A 19,402-nucleotide genomic window follows, 5' to 3' on the forward strand; every position below is an offset into this window, starting at 1 on the left:
CATACCAGTGGGCTCGTGACAGATCCATAGACATTTCCATGGATGCTATCACACAAGTCATCCATGACTGTGACATTTGTGCTGCTATTAAGCAGGCAAAGCGAATTAAGCCCTTGTGGTATGGTGACAGATGGTCCAAGTACAGATATGGTGAAGCCTGGCAGATTGACTACATCACTCTACCACGTTCTAATTCTGGTAAGCAATACGTTCTTACTATGGTAGAGGCGAACACTGGATGGCTGGAAACTTATGCAGTTCCACATGCAACTGCACGCAACACCATTCTCGGTCTGGAGAGACAGATCCTGTGGAGACACGGAACTCCAGAGAGGATTGAGTCAGACAACGGAACTCATTTCAAGAACAACCTTGTAAAGAGCTGGGCAAAAGAGCATGGTATTGAGTGGATTTTCCACATTCCTTACTATGCACCAGCTGCAGGGAAGATTGAACGCTACAACGGTTTGTTGAAGACCACTCTCAAAGCCATGGGAGGTGGATCTTTGAAAAACTGGGAGAAACATTTAGCACAAGCAACCTGGCTGGTGAATAGTAGAGGTTCGGTGAACCGAGCTGGACCGGCACATTCAGATCTGCTACAGAAAGTAGAAGGTGATAGAGTTCCTGTTGTTAGAGAAAAGAATCTGTTAGGTAAAACTGTTTGGGTATTTTTGCCCTCAGGAGAGGCTAAACCTGTCCGAGGGGTGGTTTCAGCAGAAGGTCTGGGTCACACTTATTGGGTAATGCAAGAGAATGGTGAAATTCAGTGTATTCCACAAAGAGATTTAACTTTAGCTGAGAGAGTTTAATTTCAGTCTGTTGTACAGCTACATCGCGTCCAAAGGAAGAATCCCTGAGGAATCTACGGTGCACGAACCCTGAGAATCCTGAGAGCCCTGAGTCAACTGAGAGTCCCTGTGTCCCTGTTTCCCTTTTCTTCGCTTCGTCTGCGGAGAGACAAACTGTTTTCCATTTTCTTGCGTTTTGGAGTTTCTTGGACTTCTGAATCATGTACATCTGAGTATAGCCGGAATGGACTATGAACTTGACATACAAACTGTAAATATTGTTCTGGATTGGATGGACAGTACGAACAGCCAATGAAATTGTTTAGAAAGGGGTGGACTGTGGTCATTTGACACTGTGCCTTTAAGTACAAACAGTGCTGAGACACTGGCTAAATGTTTTCGGTACTAGAACCAAAACATTCTGATATTCTAAACGAATTTCATTGGTTGATAGAAAAAAATGCAGCTTTAGATTGTGAAGCAGTTGGAATTTTTTTTTTCCTCAGTTCAGTTCGGTTGGGGGAGTTTGGGTGATCAGCCTGTTCTCCCTGCCTGCTTCTCTGCGAACTGCTGGAGTTGGCCTTCACATAAGCAAAAACTAATCCTGCATGGGCTTTTGAAGCTTACTAACAGCTCTTTTCCTTAGTAACTTGCCTTTTTCTCTCTCTAACCCCTTTTTGGGGGAAAAAGGGAGGTAGGGGGGGAGAGAGGGGGTTCCAAGGAGGGGATCCCTCCCTCGGGGAGGGATTTTTGTTGTGTTATTTCTCTTTTCTGTATATTTCTGTGTATATATTGTAAATACCTGTATATATTGTGTTATATATAACCTGCTTTCCATATATGCTTGTATATATAGCTTGCTCTTTGACTGAGTTAGCTGTGGTTTCTTACTCTGTGGAGGAGGGAGAGCTAAGCCCTCTCTCAACATCTCTTCTCCCAGGCAACCAGTACCAGAACAAGAGGACACAGTCTCAAACTGTGCCAGGGGAGGTTTAGGCTGGAGGTTAGGAGGAAGTTTTACACAGAGAGAGTGATTGCCCATTGAAATGGGCTGCCTGAGGAGGTGGTGGGGTCGCCGTCGCTGAGGGTATTCAGGAGGCGGCTTGACAGGATGCTTGGTTGCATGGTTTAGTTGATTGGGTGGTGTTGGATGATGGGTTGGACACGATGATCTTGAAGGTCTCTTCCAACCTGGTTTATTCTATTCTATCCCATCCTATCCTATCCTATCCTATGAGCAGTTTTTAAGCCTGAACTCTATGCAGATATTGATAGAAACTGAGCTATCTAGGATAAAGCTAGTTTTGGTGTGCCTACATTTTCAACAGTGATGACAACACAGATGTACCCATAAATATTTTTCATATGCACATTCTTGAATTTTTAAAGTAATTCAAACAAGTTAACAGTAAATGCAGATAAATCAATTAGCAAGATTTAAATTATAGATATTTGCTTGGAAATATCTTTCAATCAGTGGCAAGGTAGACAGATGAAATGCATATTTTTATCTGTCACAAGGTAGACAAGAAGGAAAATGAGTTAGTCTCAACAACTCACATCAGCAATTACCATAGCGTATAAACATGCTAGTTAGATTGCATCTGACCATGGCATAATGATGAATATATATTTCATAACATAGGGCCTGGTCAAAAAAAAAAGTTTTGTATGCAAACCCAAGCAAGAATTTCTCCCACTAAGGAAGAGAGCATGTCTGTGTATCAAAAATCAAAAATATAAGTCAGCAGTCGTTGCCCTCATCCAGGTTGTCGATGAATATATTGAGGAGCACTGGGAGAAGAGGAGGCTCAGGGGTGACCTCATTGCCCTCTACAACTACCTGAAAGGTGGTTGTAGCCAGGAAGGGCTTAGTCTCTTCTCCCAGGCAACCAGCTGTTTATATACTCTGTTATCAATCACTTAACCAGCAAAATCCAACCACATATATAAGCTAAAATTTTTTCCCAAGAAGAGATGCCAGCATGTGAAGGAGGTGGCTTCTCCAGCATGTTCCAGTCAAAGGGTGCCAACATGAGGATGATGTTCTTGGCACACATGGAATATTATTGTTTTGCTCTACACAGTATGCTAAGGAATTGGTCAGCTAAGGAATCATGTACTCTGCATGCATTCAGCAGCTGCCCTTAGAACAGTGGCTGCAACAGAAATTGGCTTGGCAAGCACATCTGCCAAATCCTTCAGCACCCTTGGGTGTAGCCCATCTAGCCCTATTGCCTTGTGTGCTTCTAAGTGGTGCAGTAGACCACTGACCACTTCCTCATTTATTGTGATGACCTCATTCTGATTCCCCTTCCTGACTTCTAGGTCATGAGGCTGGGTGACCAGGGAACTGCTGGATCCATTGCTAAAGACCAAGGCAAAGTAAGCATTCAGCACCTCAGCCTTCTCCTCATCCTTAGTCACTATGTTTCTCTCTGCACTCAATAAAGGATGGAGATTTTCCCTAGTACTCCTTTTGTTGTTAATGACTTTATAGAAACATTTTTTATTATTCTTAATGGCTGTGGCTAGGTTGATCTCTAGCTGTGCTTTGGCTCTCCTAAATTTCTCCCTGAACGTCTTAAAGGATGAATTAAAAGCTTATCAAAGACTGGATACATTGCATCCACATGTGATGAAGAGATTATTAATTTATTAATATGAAATATGAATTATATAAATATTAATTTTATTAAAATTATTAATAACCAATGAATCACTATTTTATATACATATTCTAGTGCATGATTGTGAAATACATCCCATAAGTGGTTTAGTATTTATTATTTGGACTCAATTAGAATATTTACAGAATTACTTTCTATTCATATAACAAAGGGTGCAATTCTGCCACTTGTCCACCAGGTGGCGACTCTATGGGACACTGGTGGAAATCCTTAACTATATACAGCGATATTACAATGCGTCAGAGGTTACTCTGCTAGACGCGGGTGCTTTGAACTGAATGTTGAGTGGAAAGCATGGGGAAGATACACTGTGTCCTTTGTTTGTAGCAAGGCCAAGTTCTGGCAGACTGCTGTCACCAGGCTGGCTCCTAGGCTGGTCTGGACAGCAGGTTCCTTTTGCAGGACTCAAGAGGCTCCCTCTGGACGGCTGGAAGTGGTCCTGTGGGGTCAGCCCGGCAGGGAGTGGTCCTGTGGGATTGGCCTGGCAGGGCCGGTAGGGCTGGTCCCAGGAAGGGGTTTGCCCTCACAGAGTCAGCCCGCACGGCGGGGCGGGGCGACGGTTCCTGGTAGGCAGGCTCACAGATTTCTGATCTGGCATGGTGGCAGGCAGGGCTGGACCCAGTGGGATTGGCCCGGCAGCAATGGGCTTCGGGGCCGGCGAGGACAGCCCCAGGGAAGAGGTGTGGCTGTGCAAAGCAGTGGCTTCCCCTTTGCTTGGCTCAAAGGAGCGGGCGGGACCCTTATCGGAACGGTCCCGGCTTTGGAGCACAGGGCATGAACGGTGCTCTGGATTTCCCTGAGGTTCACAGGGCACGGAGCTGTGGAAGAAATGGCTCCTCTTCTCTCCCACAAATGGCGGGGTCACACAGGCATGCAGCTAAATGCTGGTCCTGCTCTGTGCGAGCGGGTACACATGCTTGGTGGCTTGTCAATCTGCTGCTTAAGGCTGAGGCAGACATTTGGACTGCTGGACTCAGCTAAGTCCCTTCCCCGGCAACTGGGTAGATCTTACCCTCGGGGGTCCAGTCCTCTTGAAGTCGGCTCTTCCGACTGGTGAGACTGGTAATACAATACTGTAGCTTCTCAGGGTCTCAGCATTGGTCCCTACTCTGGAGATACTCTCAGGGCTAAGGCTCAACAGGCCTGCCCAGATGCAGGCTTAATAGCAAGGCTATGGCATGAGCTCAGCCTAGAGCAAGGGGAGAGAACAAAGTGAAAGAGGGCAACAAATTGGGGTAATACTTATTTATAGGTTTCTTGAGGCTAGATTTGGTCAATGGGCACTCTTGTAAACAACCAGCTTCAGCCTATAGAAAGCATGAAACTAGAATTATACCCATACTTGGTATAAGCACAAGCATCCCATGTGATGGGTGCTTGCAGTAGTCTGTACCATCCTGGCCTTTGTTCCCCTCATGAAAGGAGGGGGAACTTGTCCACGTGCTGGGACAAGTTTCAGTATCTGGGCATAATTCTGGGCATAATGTGCCTTCACCACACCACAAGATGCCTTAAGGGCTGAATGGGTTTTTTCAGAGCATGCATCATACTGTAGAATATTCCAGAAGAGACCAAAAGGCCGGAACAAGAGCCCTATTATTGTCATTCACTTTGTTCAAGGACACCGAGAAAAGGTGCTTGGAATGGGAAAAGGGACTACTGTCCCTAACCAGGGCTGTAAAAGAAGCAGAGAAACTGCACACTTCACAAGACTTTGTGGCGCAAGGAACTTTTCCCCTTCTAAAACAAATCCTCAAGGGATCACCTCCACCAAAGGGAATAGCCCAGAAGGCCACAATAAGAAAGTGGTATGCCTATGCCTATCTGGAGGGAATTGGACAGCTATTGCAATTGAAAGAGGATCCAACAAAGGTTTCCAAATTGCAACAGTCTGTAAACTCAGACTAAGTTCTGTTAGGTCAGTCCTACAAGCCTTCTCCAATTAAGGAAACACCGGAAGTCACCACGGACTTGAGTACAGAAGGAGTGTGGTTCACAGATGCCTCCTCCCACCTTGTGGGATCCCAGTGGCATTACAAAGCCACAGCATTGGAGATTGGCATGGGCAAGATGGTCACAGAAGGCGGTGAAGGCAGTGCACAGCTAGAAGAGTTACGTGCACTCATTCTGGCTGTAGAGAATGGCGCTATGGCCCTCCACACGGATTCCTATGCCACCTTTAAAGGGGCCACTTAATGGATCTGTCAGTGAGAATCCAACCAGCGGGAAATAGGCCACACCAAAGTCTGGAGGGCTGAGGACTGGCAAAATATGTTAGAAATAGGCCGGTCCAGACACATTGACTGAAGGCCAACCGTCCAAATCAAGCCCCAGCCCAACATATCAGACTGGATAAGACTCTCTGGAGTACCTGGCAAATTGATTATGTTGGTCCCCTGAAGCCATCACACAGCAAAAGGTACATTCTGGTAAGAGTACAAGTGGTTTCAGGATTAACCATGGCCACAGCTACCAGTACTGCCATAGGAGCTCAAACAACTGAAACTCTAAAACAATGGTTCAGTGTCTTGCCTATGCCTAAGTGTATCCAAAGTGACAATGGATCACAGAATCACAGAATGCTAGGGGCTGGAAGGGACCTTGAGAGATCATCTAGTCCAACACCCCCCCACCCCCCCCACCCCACCCCCGACAAAGCAGGATCACCTATACCAGATCACACAGGAACTCATCCAGGCGGGTCTGGACTATCTCCAGAGAGGAAGACTCCATAACTCCCCTGAGCAGCCCATTTCAGTGTTCTGTCACCCTCACAGGGAAATAATTCTTCCTCCTGTTTCCATGGAACCTCCTATGCCTCAACTTCCACCCATTGCCCCTTGTCCTGTCATTGGACATAGCTGAGAAGAGCCTGGCTCCATCCTCTTGGCACTCACCCTTTACATATTTATAAACATTAATGAGGTCACCCCTTAGTCTCCTCTTCTCCAAGCTGAAGAGCCCCAGCTCCCTCAGCCTATCCTTGTAAGAAAGATGTTCCACTCCCTTAATCATTTTCGTGGCTCTCCGCTGGACTCTTTCAAGCAGCTTCCTGTCCTTCTTGAACTGAGGGGCCCATAACTGGACACAATATTCCAGAGGTGGCCTCACCAGGGCAGAGTAGAGAGGGAGAAGAACCTCTCTCGACCTACTGACCACACCCCTTCTAATACAACCCAGGATATCATTGGCCTTCATGGCCACAAGAGCACATTGCTGGTTCATGGTCAACCTTCCATCCACTAGGACCCCCACATCCTTTTCCCCTTCACTGCTCTCCAGCAGGTCAGTCCCCAACCTATACTTGTACATGGGGTTGCTCTTTCCCAGGTGCAAGACTCTACACCTGCCCTTGTCGAACTTCATTAAATTTCTCCCTGCCCAACTCTCCAGCCTGTCCAAGTCCTTCAGAATGGCAGCACAACCCTCTGGTGTGTCAGCCACTCCACCCAGTTTGGTGTCATCAGCAAACTTGCTGACAGTGCAGTCGGTGCCCTCATCCAGGTTGTCGATGAATATATTGAGCAGCACTGATCCCAGTACTGACCCCTGAGGGACTCCACTAGATACAGACCTCCAACTAGACTCTGTCCCATTGACCACAACTCTTTGACTTCTTCCCTTCAACCAGTTCTCAGTCCACCTCACTACCTGATCATCCAGACCACACTGTCTCAGCTTAGCTGCAAGGATGCTGTGGGAGACAGTGTCAAATGCCTTACTGAAATCAAGTTAAACCACATCCACCGCTCTACCATCATCTATCCACCTGGTTATGTCCTCATAAAAGGTTGGTCAAACATGATTTCCCTTTGGTAAAGCCATGTTGACTGCCCCTAATGACCCTCTTGTCCTTGAGATGCCTAAGGACAGTGCCGAGGATAAGTTGCTCCATCAGCTTTCCAGGGATAGAGATGAGGCTGACCAGTCTATAGTTACCTGGGTCCTCCTTCTTACCCTTTTTGGAGACTGGAGTGATATTTGCCCTCCTCTAGTCCCCAGGCACCTCTCCTGTCCGCCATGACTTACCAAAGATGATGGAGAGTGGTCTGGCAATCACCTGCGCCAGATCCCTCAGCACCCTTGGCTGCATCCCATCATGACCCATTGTGGTGGGTTGAAAATCACCCCCAACATAAAATTGCCAGACCAGCTCAGTGGAAGCGAATGAAGCTGTATTTACAAGCAAAACTACAATCTAAATATGAAATGCAATGAATACGTACAAAATATACAATATTTACATATATGTACAATTTACAAACAGCACAAGAAACCCCCTGGACAAACCAGGGGGCTACTAATAGCTTCCCCACTCCCTGCTCCCTTGCCTACCCCCCTGTACATGGGACAAGAGAAAGAGCAGAGAGTTGCTGTTAGTTACTTAACCACAACAAGAACGCATTCAAAGTCAGCAAAGCCAGCAGAAGCCAGAAGTTAGCATATATGCTAGAGTGAGGAAGCCAAAAAATAAAGTTAGTTTATACAAACCAACTTTGTTAGTAGTCTTTCCAATGGGATTATTTAGAACTTATCATTATTTTTCTTTTTACATCCAATAGTAATTTATTTACATTCTACTACTTTCTGTTCAAGAGCTGTGGAAAATTTTCCAGGCACAGCCTAAAAATACCACACCCATGGATTTATGGATGTCCATATGACTTAACTGTTCTCTAACCCAGTCCTCATCAACCAAGGAAAATTTCTCCTTTGTCCTGTCTTTCTCTGGGGCCTCGGGTTCCTGAGGATAGCCTCCAGCAGTATAGACGGAGACAAAGGAGGCATTTAGCAACTGTGCCTTCTCTGTGTCCTCTTGTCACCAAGGCACCTACCTCATTCAGCAGTGGGCCTGCATTGCCTCTGGTCTTAGCCTTTTTTGCAATATATTTGAAGAAGCCATTTCTGTTGTTGACCTCCCTCGCAAGGCTGAATTCCAAGGAGGCCTTAGCCTTCCTAGTAGCCTCCCTACATCCTCTGACAACTGTCTTATACTCCTCCCAAGTGGCCATCCCCTCCTTCCATAATCTGTGGACTCTCTTCTTCCACCCGAGTTTGCTTAGCAATTCCCTACTTAACCATGCAGGTCTCCTGGCTCCCTTTCTCGATTTCCTACTCTTTGGGATGCTCTGAACTTGAGCTTGGAAGAAGAGGTCCTTGAATGTTAACCAACTGTCTTGGGCCCCTTTGCCTTCTAGTACCTTGTCTTATGAGATTTCCCTTAGCAATTGCCTGAAAAGGCCAAAGTTGGCCCTGCTGAAATCCAATGTTGTAATCCTGCTTGATACTTTCTTCCTACCACTAAAGATCCTGAACTCCACCATCTTGTGGTCACTGCAGCCAAGGCTGCCCTCAACCTTCACTGCTTCAACCAGTCCCTCCTTGTTGGTGAGTATCAGGTCCAGTAATGCTCCTCTCCTAGTTGGTTCCTCCACCATTTGCATCAAGAAATTATCATCAATGTACTGGAGGAACCTCCTGGACTGTGGATGGCTGGCTGTGTAGGCCTTCCAGCAAATATCTGAGTAGTTAAAATCCCCCATGACAACCAGGGCCTGTGATTGTGAGGCTGCTGTCAGATGCTTTTAGAAGGCCACATCAACTTCCTCATCCTGATCAGGTGATCTGTAATAAACACCCACAACAGTATCACCCATGCCAGCCTGCCCCTTAATACACACCCACAAACTCTCAACTCACCCCTCATCCACCCCTGGGCTGAACTCAACACGTTCTAGTTGCTCTCTCACATAGAGACCACCACCACCACCACCTTGCTCAGCTGACCTATCTTTCCTAAAAATGACATAGCCATCCATGACCACATTCTAGTCATGTGAGCTGTCCCACCATCTCTCTGTAATTGCCACTGGATCATAACCCCTTGACCACACATGGATTTCTAACTCCTCCTGTTTATTCCCCATGCTGCATGCGTTGGTGTACAGACAGCACAGGGAGCGAGCTGAGCACACCCATTCTACCGGGGGGGGGGGGGGGGGGGGGGGGGGGGGGGGTGGTGTGGTGGTCCACATTAATACTAGAACACTGCCCCACTGGTGTAAGCCCAGCAACAACCCCACCCCTCCTCAACTTCACTTCACTTCACTGCAACCACATTACGAGACTGGGCTCAAGGTGAAGGGGTTAAATGGGTGTTCCATACCCCATATTACCCACAGGCAAATGGTATTGTTGAAAGGACAAATGGTCTCATCAGAAAACACACAATTGTCTCCCGAAACAGCTTGGACACACGATTGGCCCAGGCAGTTTTTATCATCACTAACCAATAGGGAATTTATGGAAGCCCTGAAAGCAAAGCATTTTGTCCTATTGAACCGATAATAGGTACTAATCACGTACCAAACTGGCCAAAAGGTAAATCCCCATCCCAGATACAGGTGGGCCAACCTGTACTGGTAAAGCTACCACCCATTGGCATTGTGCCCATGACGCTGGCCAAACCCAGAGGCTGATAGGCCTGGGATGCCCTGGATGGGAATGGGAAGACACACCGCATCAGTGTATGGTGGATAGTCCCTGATTATTAACTGTAAAGCCTGGTTTCTTTACACTGCAGACAGTTTTGTCTCCTTACAGGACAGAAACCACATTAAAGACAGGGTTCCAGTGAAGCAAGCAGCACCTAGGAGAATGAAGACTCACTCCTCAGTGAAGAACACACATCAATGTGGTGGTAATTGAGACCACCATATTGATCCTGAACGCAATTCTGTATGCGTATCCTGAGTATGTTACTTCAGAGAAAGGACTCAGAGCAATTGATGTTCTATTACTGGACTCGACTCAGAGCAATTATTGCTCCACCAGGATTGCCTTAGTTATGTAGAGTTGTCCGTACATTGTTGTACGTGATTGCTATGTTCATTGTCTCATTCTGTAGCAATTTTATTGCGTGTATTGTACGTGGAGCCCTAGGTTAAAGGTACTCATAGGTTCTGTACTGGAAAAGGATAATCCACAAGGAGCACAAAACAAACCTTACTAAACTGCAACGCGTTTTAACTTTGGAGGCAAGAGGTGACAGTCCACCACTCCAAGGACTCATGACTAATTTTGTGTTGGAACGCCAACGGAGTGGAATGTGGCAGTACATCCAAACGCCTTCCTCCCCTGGTGGAGATGGGATGGGGGAAAACAGAGAAGCGTGGGAAAAGGGAGGAGAGGGAAAGCACCTCCCCCTCCCCGAAGCTGTGGTCGGTGGACACACATGGGTCCTTCCCCCCAAAGCCAAATGTGAGGCACAGACCCCTGTGCCGGGGCAAGCCTGGGCATATTTAAGCAGGGATATGCTTTCTGGTACCATTTACAACAACAAATTAGTATGGGTGTTTAAACCAACAAAGTTGGTGAGGGGCTTGGAACACAAGCCCTATGAGGAGAGGCTGAGGGAGCTGGGGTTGCTTAGCCTGGAGAAGAGGAGGCTCAGGGGAGACCTTATTGCTCTCTACAACTACCTGAAGGGAGGTTGTGGACAGGCGGAGGTTGGTTTCTTCTCCCAGGCAACCAGCACCAGAACAAGAGGACACAGTCTCAAGCTGCACCAGGGGAGGCTTAGGCTGGAGGTTAGAAAGAAATTCTACACAGAGAGAGTGATTGCTCATTGGAATGGGCTGCCCGGGGAGGTGGTGGAGTCACCATCAGTGGAGGTGTTCAGGAGGAGACTTGATAGGGTGCTTGGTTGAATGGTTTACTTGATTAGGTGGTGTTGGATGATAGGTTGGACACAATGATGTTGAAGGTCTCTTCCAACCTGGTCTATTCTATTCTATTCTATTCTATTCTGTTCTATTCTATATGGGTGAGCTACAGAGCACTCACTCTCTCTTTCTTGGGTTTTGCCCTCCCCACACGTGTAGAATAAGCGTCCACAGTTCCAGGATAACAAGAGACACCAGAGGAATTCCCACAACTGGCAAACAGCATTGTGAGTAAATTGGAATATTTCTAAGTCTCCAGGAAATACCTGCCTCTTGTTAATAGGGGTAACATACTGCTTTTGGTTTTATCTTTTCCAAATACTGTTTTCTCAAACTATTTGTAACTATTCCTATATTCTGAAGATATTCTTCAACTGAACATAAGAACCTGTATGTTGAGGAATGGCTTGCAAAGACATGGTTCTATGGAACAACGGTTTGAACTGAGTATGTAGGCCAGACTCCATCTTGTTGTTTACTGCTCACAGTAAGCTAGTGTGTTGATGCAGCCAGGCCGCCATGACCTTGTAGCTGTGCTTGCAGCTGCCTGCAAAGGATAACAGGACACCAAAGCAAGGTCACTGCGCCCTTACAGGCGATAACAAGTAAAGAAGAATGTAAAACAGAATTCTTGTGACTATCTCATCAGGATGGGAAAGCAGGATGTTTAACCACAGAAGGTGGGGGCCGGCAGCTAGGCTACTGTATATAAGAAGTGTCTGATGCTCAATAAAGTTGGATTTTGTGGATCATATTGATCGTTGGCGACCCCTTCTTGCGACAAGTGGTGCCCGAACAGGGACCCCACAGAGAGGATTCGACCCCACAGAGAGGGTCATAGACTCACAGAGAAGTCTGAAGAAGTTCCTCGAGGACTAGGTGTACGTTCATGAGCACGGAGGCAAGAAGCCGGCCCGGGATAGCAGTACCGGAGGCTGATCACTCGGACAAAGAGAAGGAGGACAGCCTGGGAGCCGAAGACTCTGTAGACCTGGAACTGCTGATCTAGAGACTGTGCGCACAGGTACTAACGCTAATATGGGCAGGCAGGCAGCGTATTATTTAAGTGCTTTTTAGAAAAGCGAAATATTAAAGGCATTGATTTAAAGAAAGAATTAGAGCCTTTGTTAGAATATGCTGAGAAGTTGGGATATTTTAAAGATCCCAACAATGTTTTTGATAGAACACTGTGGAAGGAATTAGGACAAGATTTATGGATGCAAAGTATAGATGATGATAAGGTTGCTAAGAAGAATAGTAAGCCATGGAGAGTGGTTATGGTAACACTTGATCAGCATGCTGCAGAACAAAAAGCTGCTATTCAGGCACGGCAAAAATTACAACCAAATGGGGAAGAGGAGCAAGGGGCAGAGTCGGCAGGCCGACGGCAAACTCGGGCGGGCCGGCATCGGCGGGCCTGAAGAAAGGAGCAGCGGACACCGGTGGGTAACGGATCGCGGCAGTGAAGTTCGCGGACGTCGGTGAATATGGAACAAGAGGTAGCGCTCTCCTTATTTCAATGCTTTTTAGAAAAGCGTAAGGCGCAGATATCGCCCAAAGTAATTCCTGGGCTTTTGGCCCATGGATCCGCTTTAGGGTATTTCCCTAGCGGAGAAACTTGTTTGGAGAGACTATGGAAACAGACTGTGGGACTGTGTCACTATCAAGCTGCAAAAGCTGTGGCAAGAATGCATAAACTGTATTAAAAAATATAAACTAGAACAGCAAATGGCTGCTGCAGTTACAGCAAAGTTGTCAGGACGAGTTGCAGCCGGACGATGTGTTTCAAAGTATCGACCGATCGACCGGGGCTGCCCCCGATACATCTTGCGGCGGCCACATCGCGTTTTACCAGCCACCACCACTGCTGTCTGCACCCAGCAGGGAAAAAGCCGAGAAAAGCGAGGAATTCAAACAGCGCCGACTTTGCTTTACGGCCCCTCTGAGTAACAGCGGAGCGCTTGGGGGGCTCGCGGTGACAGCATTCTTACCACCACACCCCGCCCACCAGCCCTGCCGGCCCCCGCGGATACCGACGGCTCCAACCAAGGCAGTACCGACTGAAGCACCACTGATACCGGCAGCACTGACAGCAGCAGCAGCCCAGCGGTGGCCGCTTGCCTGGCCCCCGCCCCTTTCCCCCGCAGAGGCTCGCACCAGCGACCCCCCTTCCCAGTGGCTTTAGCCGCAATTCTGCTTTGATTTAAAGCAACAGTGCTAGTTTTCTCATTTCTGGTTGTAATGTCTTTCAGAGATTTGCTATTTAGAGTTTTGCTAAGCTTTTGTAATAAGAACGATGAATGGTATGCATTTAGTACTTGTGGGTAATTAATGCATAGTGGTTGTACTGAGGTGTGAGTACTTAGTGATGAATTCATCTTGTGAGATTTTCTTTTGGTTCGAACCTTCTTGTCTTTGTTTTTGTGTCTGCCTAGGCATTTCAAAGGAGCTCCATGTAATATTGTAATAATGTTAAGGTTTGTAGTGAATAGGTATTAATTTTCAACGGTATTCTTTAGCTAATGCAACGTCTTTAGATTTCCTTCTTAGACATAGAGTACAAAAAATAAAAAAAAAAAAAAAAAGAAAAAAAAAAAGAAAAAAAAGGGGGGTGAACAAAAAAGGTAACAAATGCAAAGAACAAGAAATTTTAAAATGGTAAACAAAAAAGGTAACAAGTGCAAAGAAAAAGTTTAAACATACAAAATATAACAAAGGTACAAAAACTCTGGATGAATTATCAGGACAGGGCAGGTATGAACAAATGGAATTGCAAGCTCGTATTGCTCCGGTTAGATTAGAAGCATCAGTAACCATTGCAAAAATGGCTTTGGACACAATTAGGGATAATAATCAGTCTCCTCATTATATGTCAATTAAGCAAGGAAAAAACGAACCTGTAGAAAGCTTTGTTGACAAGCTAGTGACCACATTAAAGGCAGCACAGGTTGGGGATCATATTCATGAGCCAATTTTGAAACAGTGTTTAATTCAGAATGGTAATGTGCAGACAAGGCAAGTGATTAGTACACTAGGACCTGCCTGGGAAGTAGCAGAATTGTTGGAAAAGGCACTGAATCTTCCAGATGGTCCTGTGGCAATGTTAGTAGAGGCAGTAAAAGATCTAAAGGTAGGATTAGAGGAACAAGCGAAAGGGGTAGTGCAGTCGAATCAGCAAGTAATGGCTGCTTTAGTGCCTTTGCATACATCTCAAAGAAGGCAGCAACGGTCCAATGATCGGCCAGCAAGCAGGCTGCAATGCTATCGCTGTGGAAATACAGGACATATGCGCAGAAATTGTCGGGCCCAGAATGTATGGTGCCAGAAATGCAAATCTAACACGCACAATGCTGCTGCTTGCCGTGATTCGGGAAACGTGACACAGAACGCGAGAGGTCACCGCATGATGACACAAATAGTAACCGGCCTCAACAGCGATCAGGTCTCAGACCAGCAACTGCCGGCAGCCTCGTATTGGACCTGGCAACAGCAATAGAAGTCACCCTGATTGACAAAAAGCCACAAAGGATCAGAACAAATGTATATGGACCTATAAGAATTAATGGACAGGTGGTTGGTTGTCTATTGATTGGTAGATCATCTGCATCGATGTCTGGAATACAAGTGTTAGCAGGACTGATAGATGCAGACTATACAGGAGAGATTCAGATAATGGTACAGACTTTGTTTCCACCTCTTGTTATTCCATCACAAAGTAAAATAGCGCAACTGATACCCTTGCCACAATTGACAGCAGGATTGCAGCCTTGTAATCGCTTGGACAGAGGAGATGGGGGCTTTGGATCCTCCACGGCTCCTTTGGCACTGTTGACGGCCTCAATGGAGAAACGGCCACAGATGGAGGTCACGGTGGAATATCAAGGACAAATCAGAAAGCTCACCGCTCTTCTAGATACCGGAGCAGATGTGACAGTGATCTCAAAGCACTGTTGGCCTAAATCCTGGCCGTTGACCACTGCAACGGCCTCGCTGTCGGGAGTGGGTGGTATCACGGTTGCAGAGACATCACCACCAGTCAGAGTCACTTGTGATGGAAAGACAATGACAATAGCATGTTCTTTGTTACCGTTACCTAACCCTGTCCAAATGTTGATTGGAAGAGACGTATTGCAGCAGATGGGAGCTGTGTTGACAACAAAAAACGTCTAGTAGCGGTCATTGCATGGACTTTCCTGATTCAACTACAGTGGACAACAAATGAGGTCGTTTGGATCGAGCAGTGGCCACTGAAAGAGGAAAGTCTCAAAGCAGCTCATCAATTAGTACAGGAACAGCTTCAACAAGGACACTTAAAACCATCAACTAGCCCTTGGAATACACCAATATTTGTGATTAAGAAGAAATCAGGAAAGTATAGACTGCTGCATGACTTGAGAGCAGTCAATGATCAAATGCAGTCTATGGGGGCATTACAACCGGGATTGCCTAGTGCCTCTATGCTCCCGGAATCATGGCACCTGTTGGTAATAGATTTGAAAGACTGTTTCTTCACCATCAAGTTACACAAACAAGACACTTGTCGATTTGCATTCACTTTACCTTCTATTAATCGACAAGAGCCAGCGCAGCGCTTTGAATGGACTGTATTACCACAAGGCATGAAGAATTCTCCGACGCTCTGCCAATTGTACGTTGCAGTAGCGTTACAACCACTGCGCCAAAAGTGGCAGCATGTGTTTATATATCATTATATGGATGATATTCTGTTTTGCCAGCAACAGCCATTTGAAGAACAACAACTAGCTGAGCTTCAACAGGAAATGGAATCTATGGGATTAAGAGTTGCAACCGAAAAGATTCAACGTGAAATCCCAATCCAGTATCTTGGGTGGACCATCACGGAACAACAAATCAGTCCACAAAAGTTATCACTGAACACTGAGATGCAGACTTTAAATGATGTACAGAAGTTTATGGGAGACATTCAATGGTTAAGGCCTGTTGTAGGCATTACTAATGATATGTTAGAACCATTAAGACCCTTGTTAAAAGGATCAGATCCAACAACCCCAGTGTCAGTCTTGACAGACCAGGAAGAAGCCATTGATGTAATAGTACAACAAGTTTTACAAGGCGTGGTATCACGGAGGGTTTTGGATTTGCCTATTGATATAACAATTGTCATGGGTAAACAACACCTAGTCGGGGCATTAACTCAGTGTGTTAAGAAAACGGGGAAGACTGTCTGTACTATAGTTTTAGAATGGATATTTCCTCCATTACAACCAAAAAGAACAATTCAACAAAAAATTTTGATTTTGGCAGACTTGATTAAGACATGTCGACTACGACTTAGTAGTATTGCAGGTTGTGCACCTGGCACTATTTATGTGCCAATAAAGCAACCTGATCTGGATTGGTTCTTGATAAACTGTATGGAGTTAGCAAGTGCATGTCTTGATGATGGTGTGCCAATTCGGGCGGCACCTTTCCTCCTGCTTGGAGGAATCCCATTGCCTAGGACTCTAGAAGGTAGGGGGATCCCAAGAGAGCTGGTTAATATTCAAGTATCACTTCCTCCAAGTTCAAGATAGGTGCATTCCTTTGGGGGAAAAAAAACAATCAAGTAGAGGAAGGAGACCTGCATGGATGAGCAAGGAGCTGCTGAAAAAAGCCATGTGGAAGAAAGAAGCTCACAGTATGTGGAAAAAGGGACCAGTCACTTGGGAGGAATATAGGAACGTTGTCAGGGTACGTAGGGATGCAACAAAGAAGGCCAAAGCATTCTTGGAAATAAATCTGGCAAAGTTTGTGAAAGACAAGAAGGGCGTCTTCAAATACATGAGTGGCAAATGGAAGAACAGGGAAAATGTGGGTGGGAGCCCTGGTGACAGAGGATGCAGGGAAGGTAGAGTTACTGAATGCTGCCTTGTTGTATGTGATTGCAATGTTCATTGTCTCATCCTATAGCGATTTTATTGCATGTGTTTTAGGCGGTAAAGGTACTCATATGTTCTGTACTGGAAGTGATAATCCACAAGGAGCACAAAACAGACCTTAATAAACTGCAACCCGTGGAGCCAGGATGGAGGGGAAACAGAGAAGTGTGGGAAAAAGGAGCAAGGGGGAAGGCACCTCCCCCTCCCCAAGGCTATGGTCAGTAGATGCAGATGGGCCCTTCCCCCCAAGCCACACATTCAGCACAGACCTCCGTGCCAGGGCATGCCTGGGCATGGTAATCAGTTTCTGCCCTTTTTGGCTTTTGGAATACGCTTTCTGGTAGCATTTACGACAGCAATTAGAATAGGTGTTTAAATGGGTAAGCTGTGTGTAGATTAAGCAGACACAGTTACAGGATGATTTTCCAATTAAAAGAGACACCAGAGGAATTCCCACAATCAGCAAACAGCATTGTGAGTAAATTGGAATATTCCTAAGTCTCCAGGAAATACCTGCCTTTTGTCAGCAGGGGTAACACACTGCTTTTGGATTTATCTTTTCCAAATACTGTTTTCTCAAACTATTTGTAACCATTCCTATATTCTGAAGATATTCTTCAACTGAACATAAGAACCTGTATATATATTTCGTAACTTTTGTATATAGTTAGGTGCGTGGTGGAGCTAAATTAATAAATAATTTGTAATTTTTTAAAATTAATTTCCCATCTCACCCTTTTCATTTGTAACAGGGTCTGGCCATCCAAACAGTTTTTGACCCAGCAAAGAGTGTGCCTGTCCAGACCATGGGCTGCCAGTTTGTCCAAGATGATGCTGTGGAGAACTGTGTCAAAGGCTTTACTGAAGTCCAAATAAACAACATCCACAGCCTTTCCCTCATGAACCATGCAGGTCACCTTGTCATAGAAGGAGATCAAGTTTGTCAAGCAGGACCTGCCCTTCATGAACCCATGCTGACTGGGCCTGATTCCCTGCTTCTCCTTGATGTGCCTCATGGTGGTCTTCAAGATGATCTGCTCTATGACCTTCCCTGGCACCAAAGGCAGACTGACAGGTCTGTAGTTTCCTGGATCCTCCCTACAGCCTTATAAATTGTTGGCGCCTCCAGTCAGGTGGAACTTCCCCAGTCAGCCAGAACTGCTGACAGATGATAGAAAGGGAGCTGCCAGCTCCTTCAGAACCCTTGGGTGTATCCCATCTGGCCCCATAGACTTGTGTGTATCTAAGTGGCAGAACAGGTCCCTCACCATTTCCTCTTGAATCATGGGAGCTCCATTCTGCTCCCCAAATCTGTAAACAGACAACTGTTGAGACCTGAATGATAGAACTCTCACAGCAGAAAAGTAGCTGCTCAAAGTAGTTCTTTAACAACTTTCCAAAGACCCCAATAGACCTAAAAAACTTTACATAGACTGAGCTTACCTACCTTTTTTGTTTCAATATTGATTCTCTTCTGGTCAAAAGTAGTGATCTAACTGAAATTCTTTTGGTATCAGAGATTGCACTGGCAAGACATTTCTAAAGACTTCAGGATTTGTTCCTTCCCCTAATACAGGAAGTATGTAATACTTCAAGAGCCACTTAGAAACTGAATATGTTACCTTACAAAGGGGTATTGGATAAGGCCAAGCTTCATTAAAGTACATTCATTTCTGTCCTTTAAGAAGCAGTATCCATGAATTCTTCTTGAGGACAGATCTTCACAGTCTGCATTTTAAAATTATTCAGCACATAGAAACCTAGATGAATACCCTTCATTATACTGCATACATAAAATTAAAAAAACTGCTGCCATGAAAACAAACCTGACTTTAGTATAGTGTCAACACCCCTTCACTGATCTAAGATTTTACTGGCAATAGATATCTGTGTTATAATGACTAACTGCAGAATCAAGAATATCAGAAATTGTGTTCATTTAGAATATCAAGTGTAAACACTAAATCAACAAGGGACTTACCACACTGAATGTCTTCTGATCCAGTTCTTCAGATATAAGAACTGGTTCACTAGTTGCAGTAATATGAACTGGAATATTCAACAATGAACCTTTTTTATTTTTTTCTTTATTTTCAGATTTGATTTCATTTACCTAAGAACAAAATATGAAAATATATCTGAAAAGAAATTCTTAATTTTGGTCTGGAATTATACAGTAATTATGCAATCACTGTAATTACTGCATTGTCTCCAATAATAATAATTTTAAAATTCTGACATTCAATGACAGTACCTTTTATTTGCTCTCTCTGAGGGATGGAGAAGTAGAATCGGCA

At 45.4% G+C, this 19,402-nt stretch overlaps 1 protein-coding gene across 1 annotated transcript in view; it reads right to left on the minus strand.

Annotated features, from left to right (window-relative positions):
* LOC104296831 (chromodomain-helicase-DNA-binding protein 1-like) overlaps positions 1-19,402 on the minus strand; it is a 45,086-nt gene that overhangs the window by 9,469 nt on the left and 16,215 nt on the right. The window contains exon 15 of the mRNA XM_054177729.1: positions 19,087-19,218. Within this exon, the coding sequence (XP_054033704.1) occupies positions 19,087-19,218 (132 nt within the window). The remainder of the gene's footprint in view (positions 1-19,086; positions 19,219-19,402) is intronic.

This window comes from Dryobates pubescens, chromosome W, assembly GCF_014839835.1.
Source record: "Dryobates pubescens isolate bDryPub1 chromosome W, bDryPub1.pri, whole genome shotgun sequence".
Taxonomy (NCBI): domain Eukaryota; kingdom Metazoa; phylum Chordata; class Aves; order Piciformes; family Picidae; genus Dryobates; species Dryobates pubescens.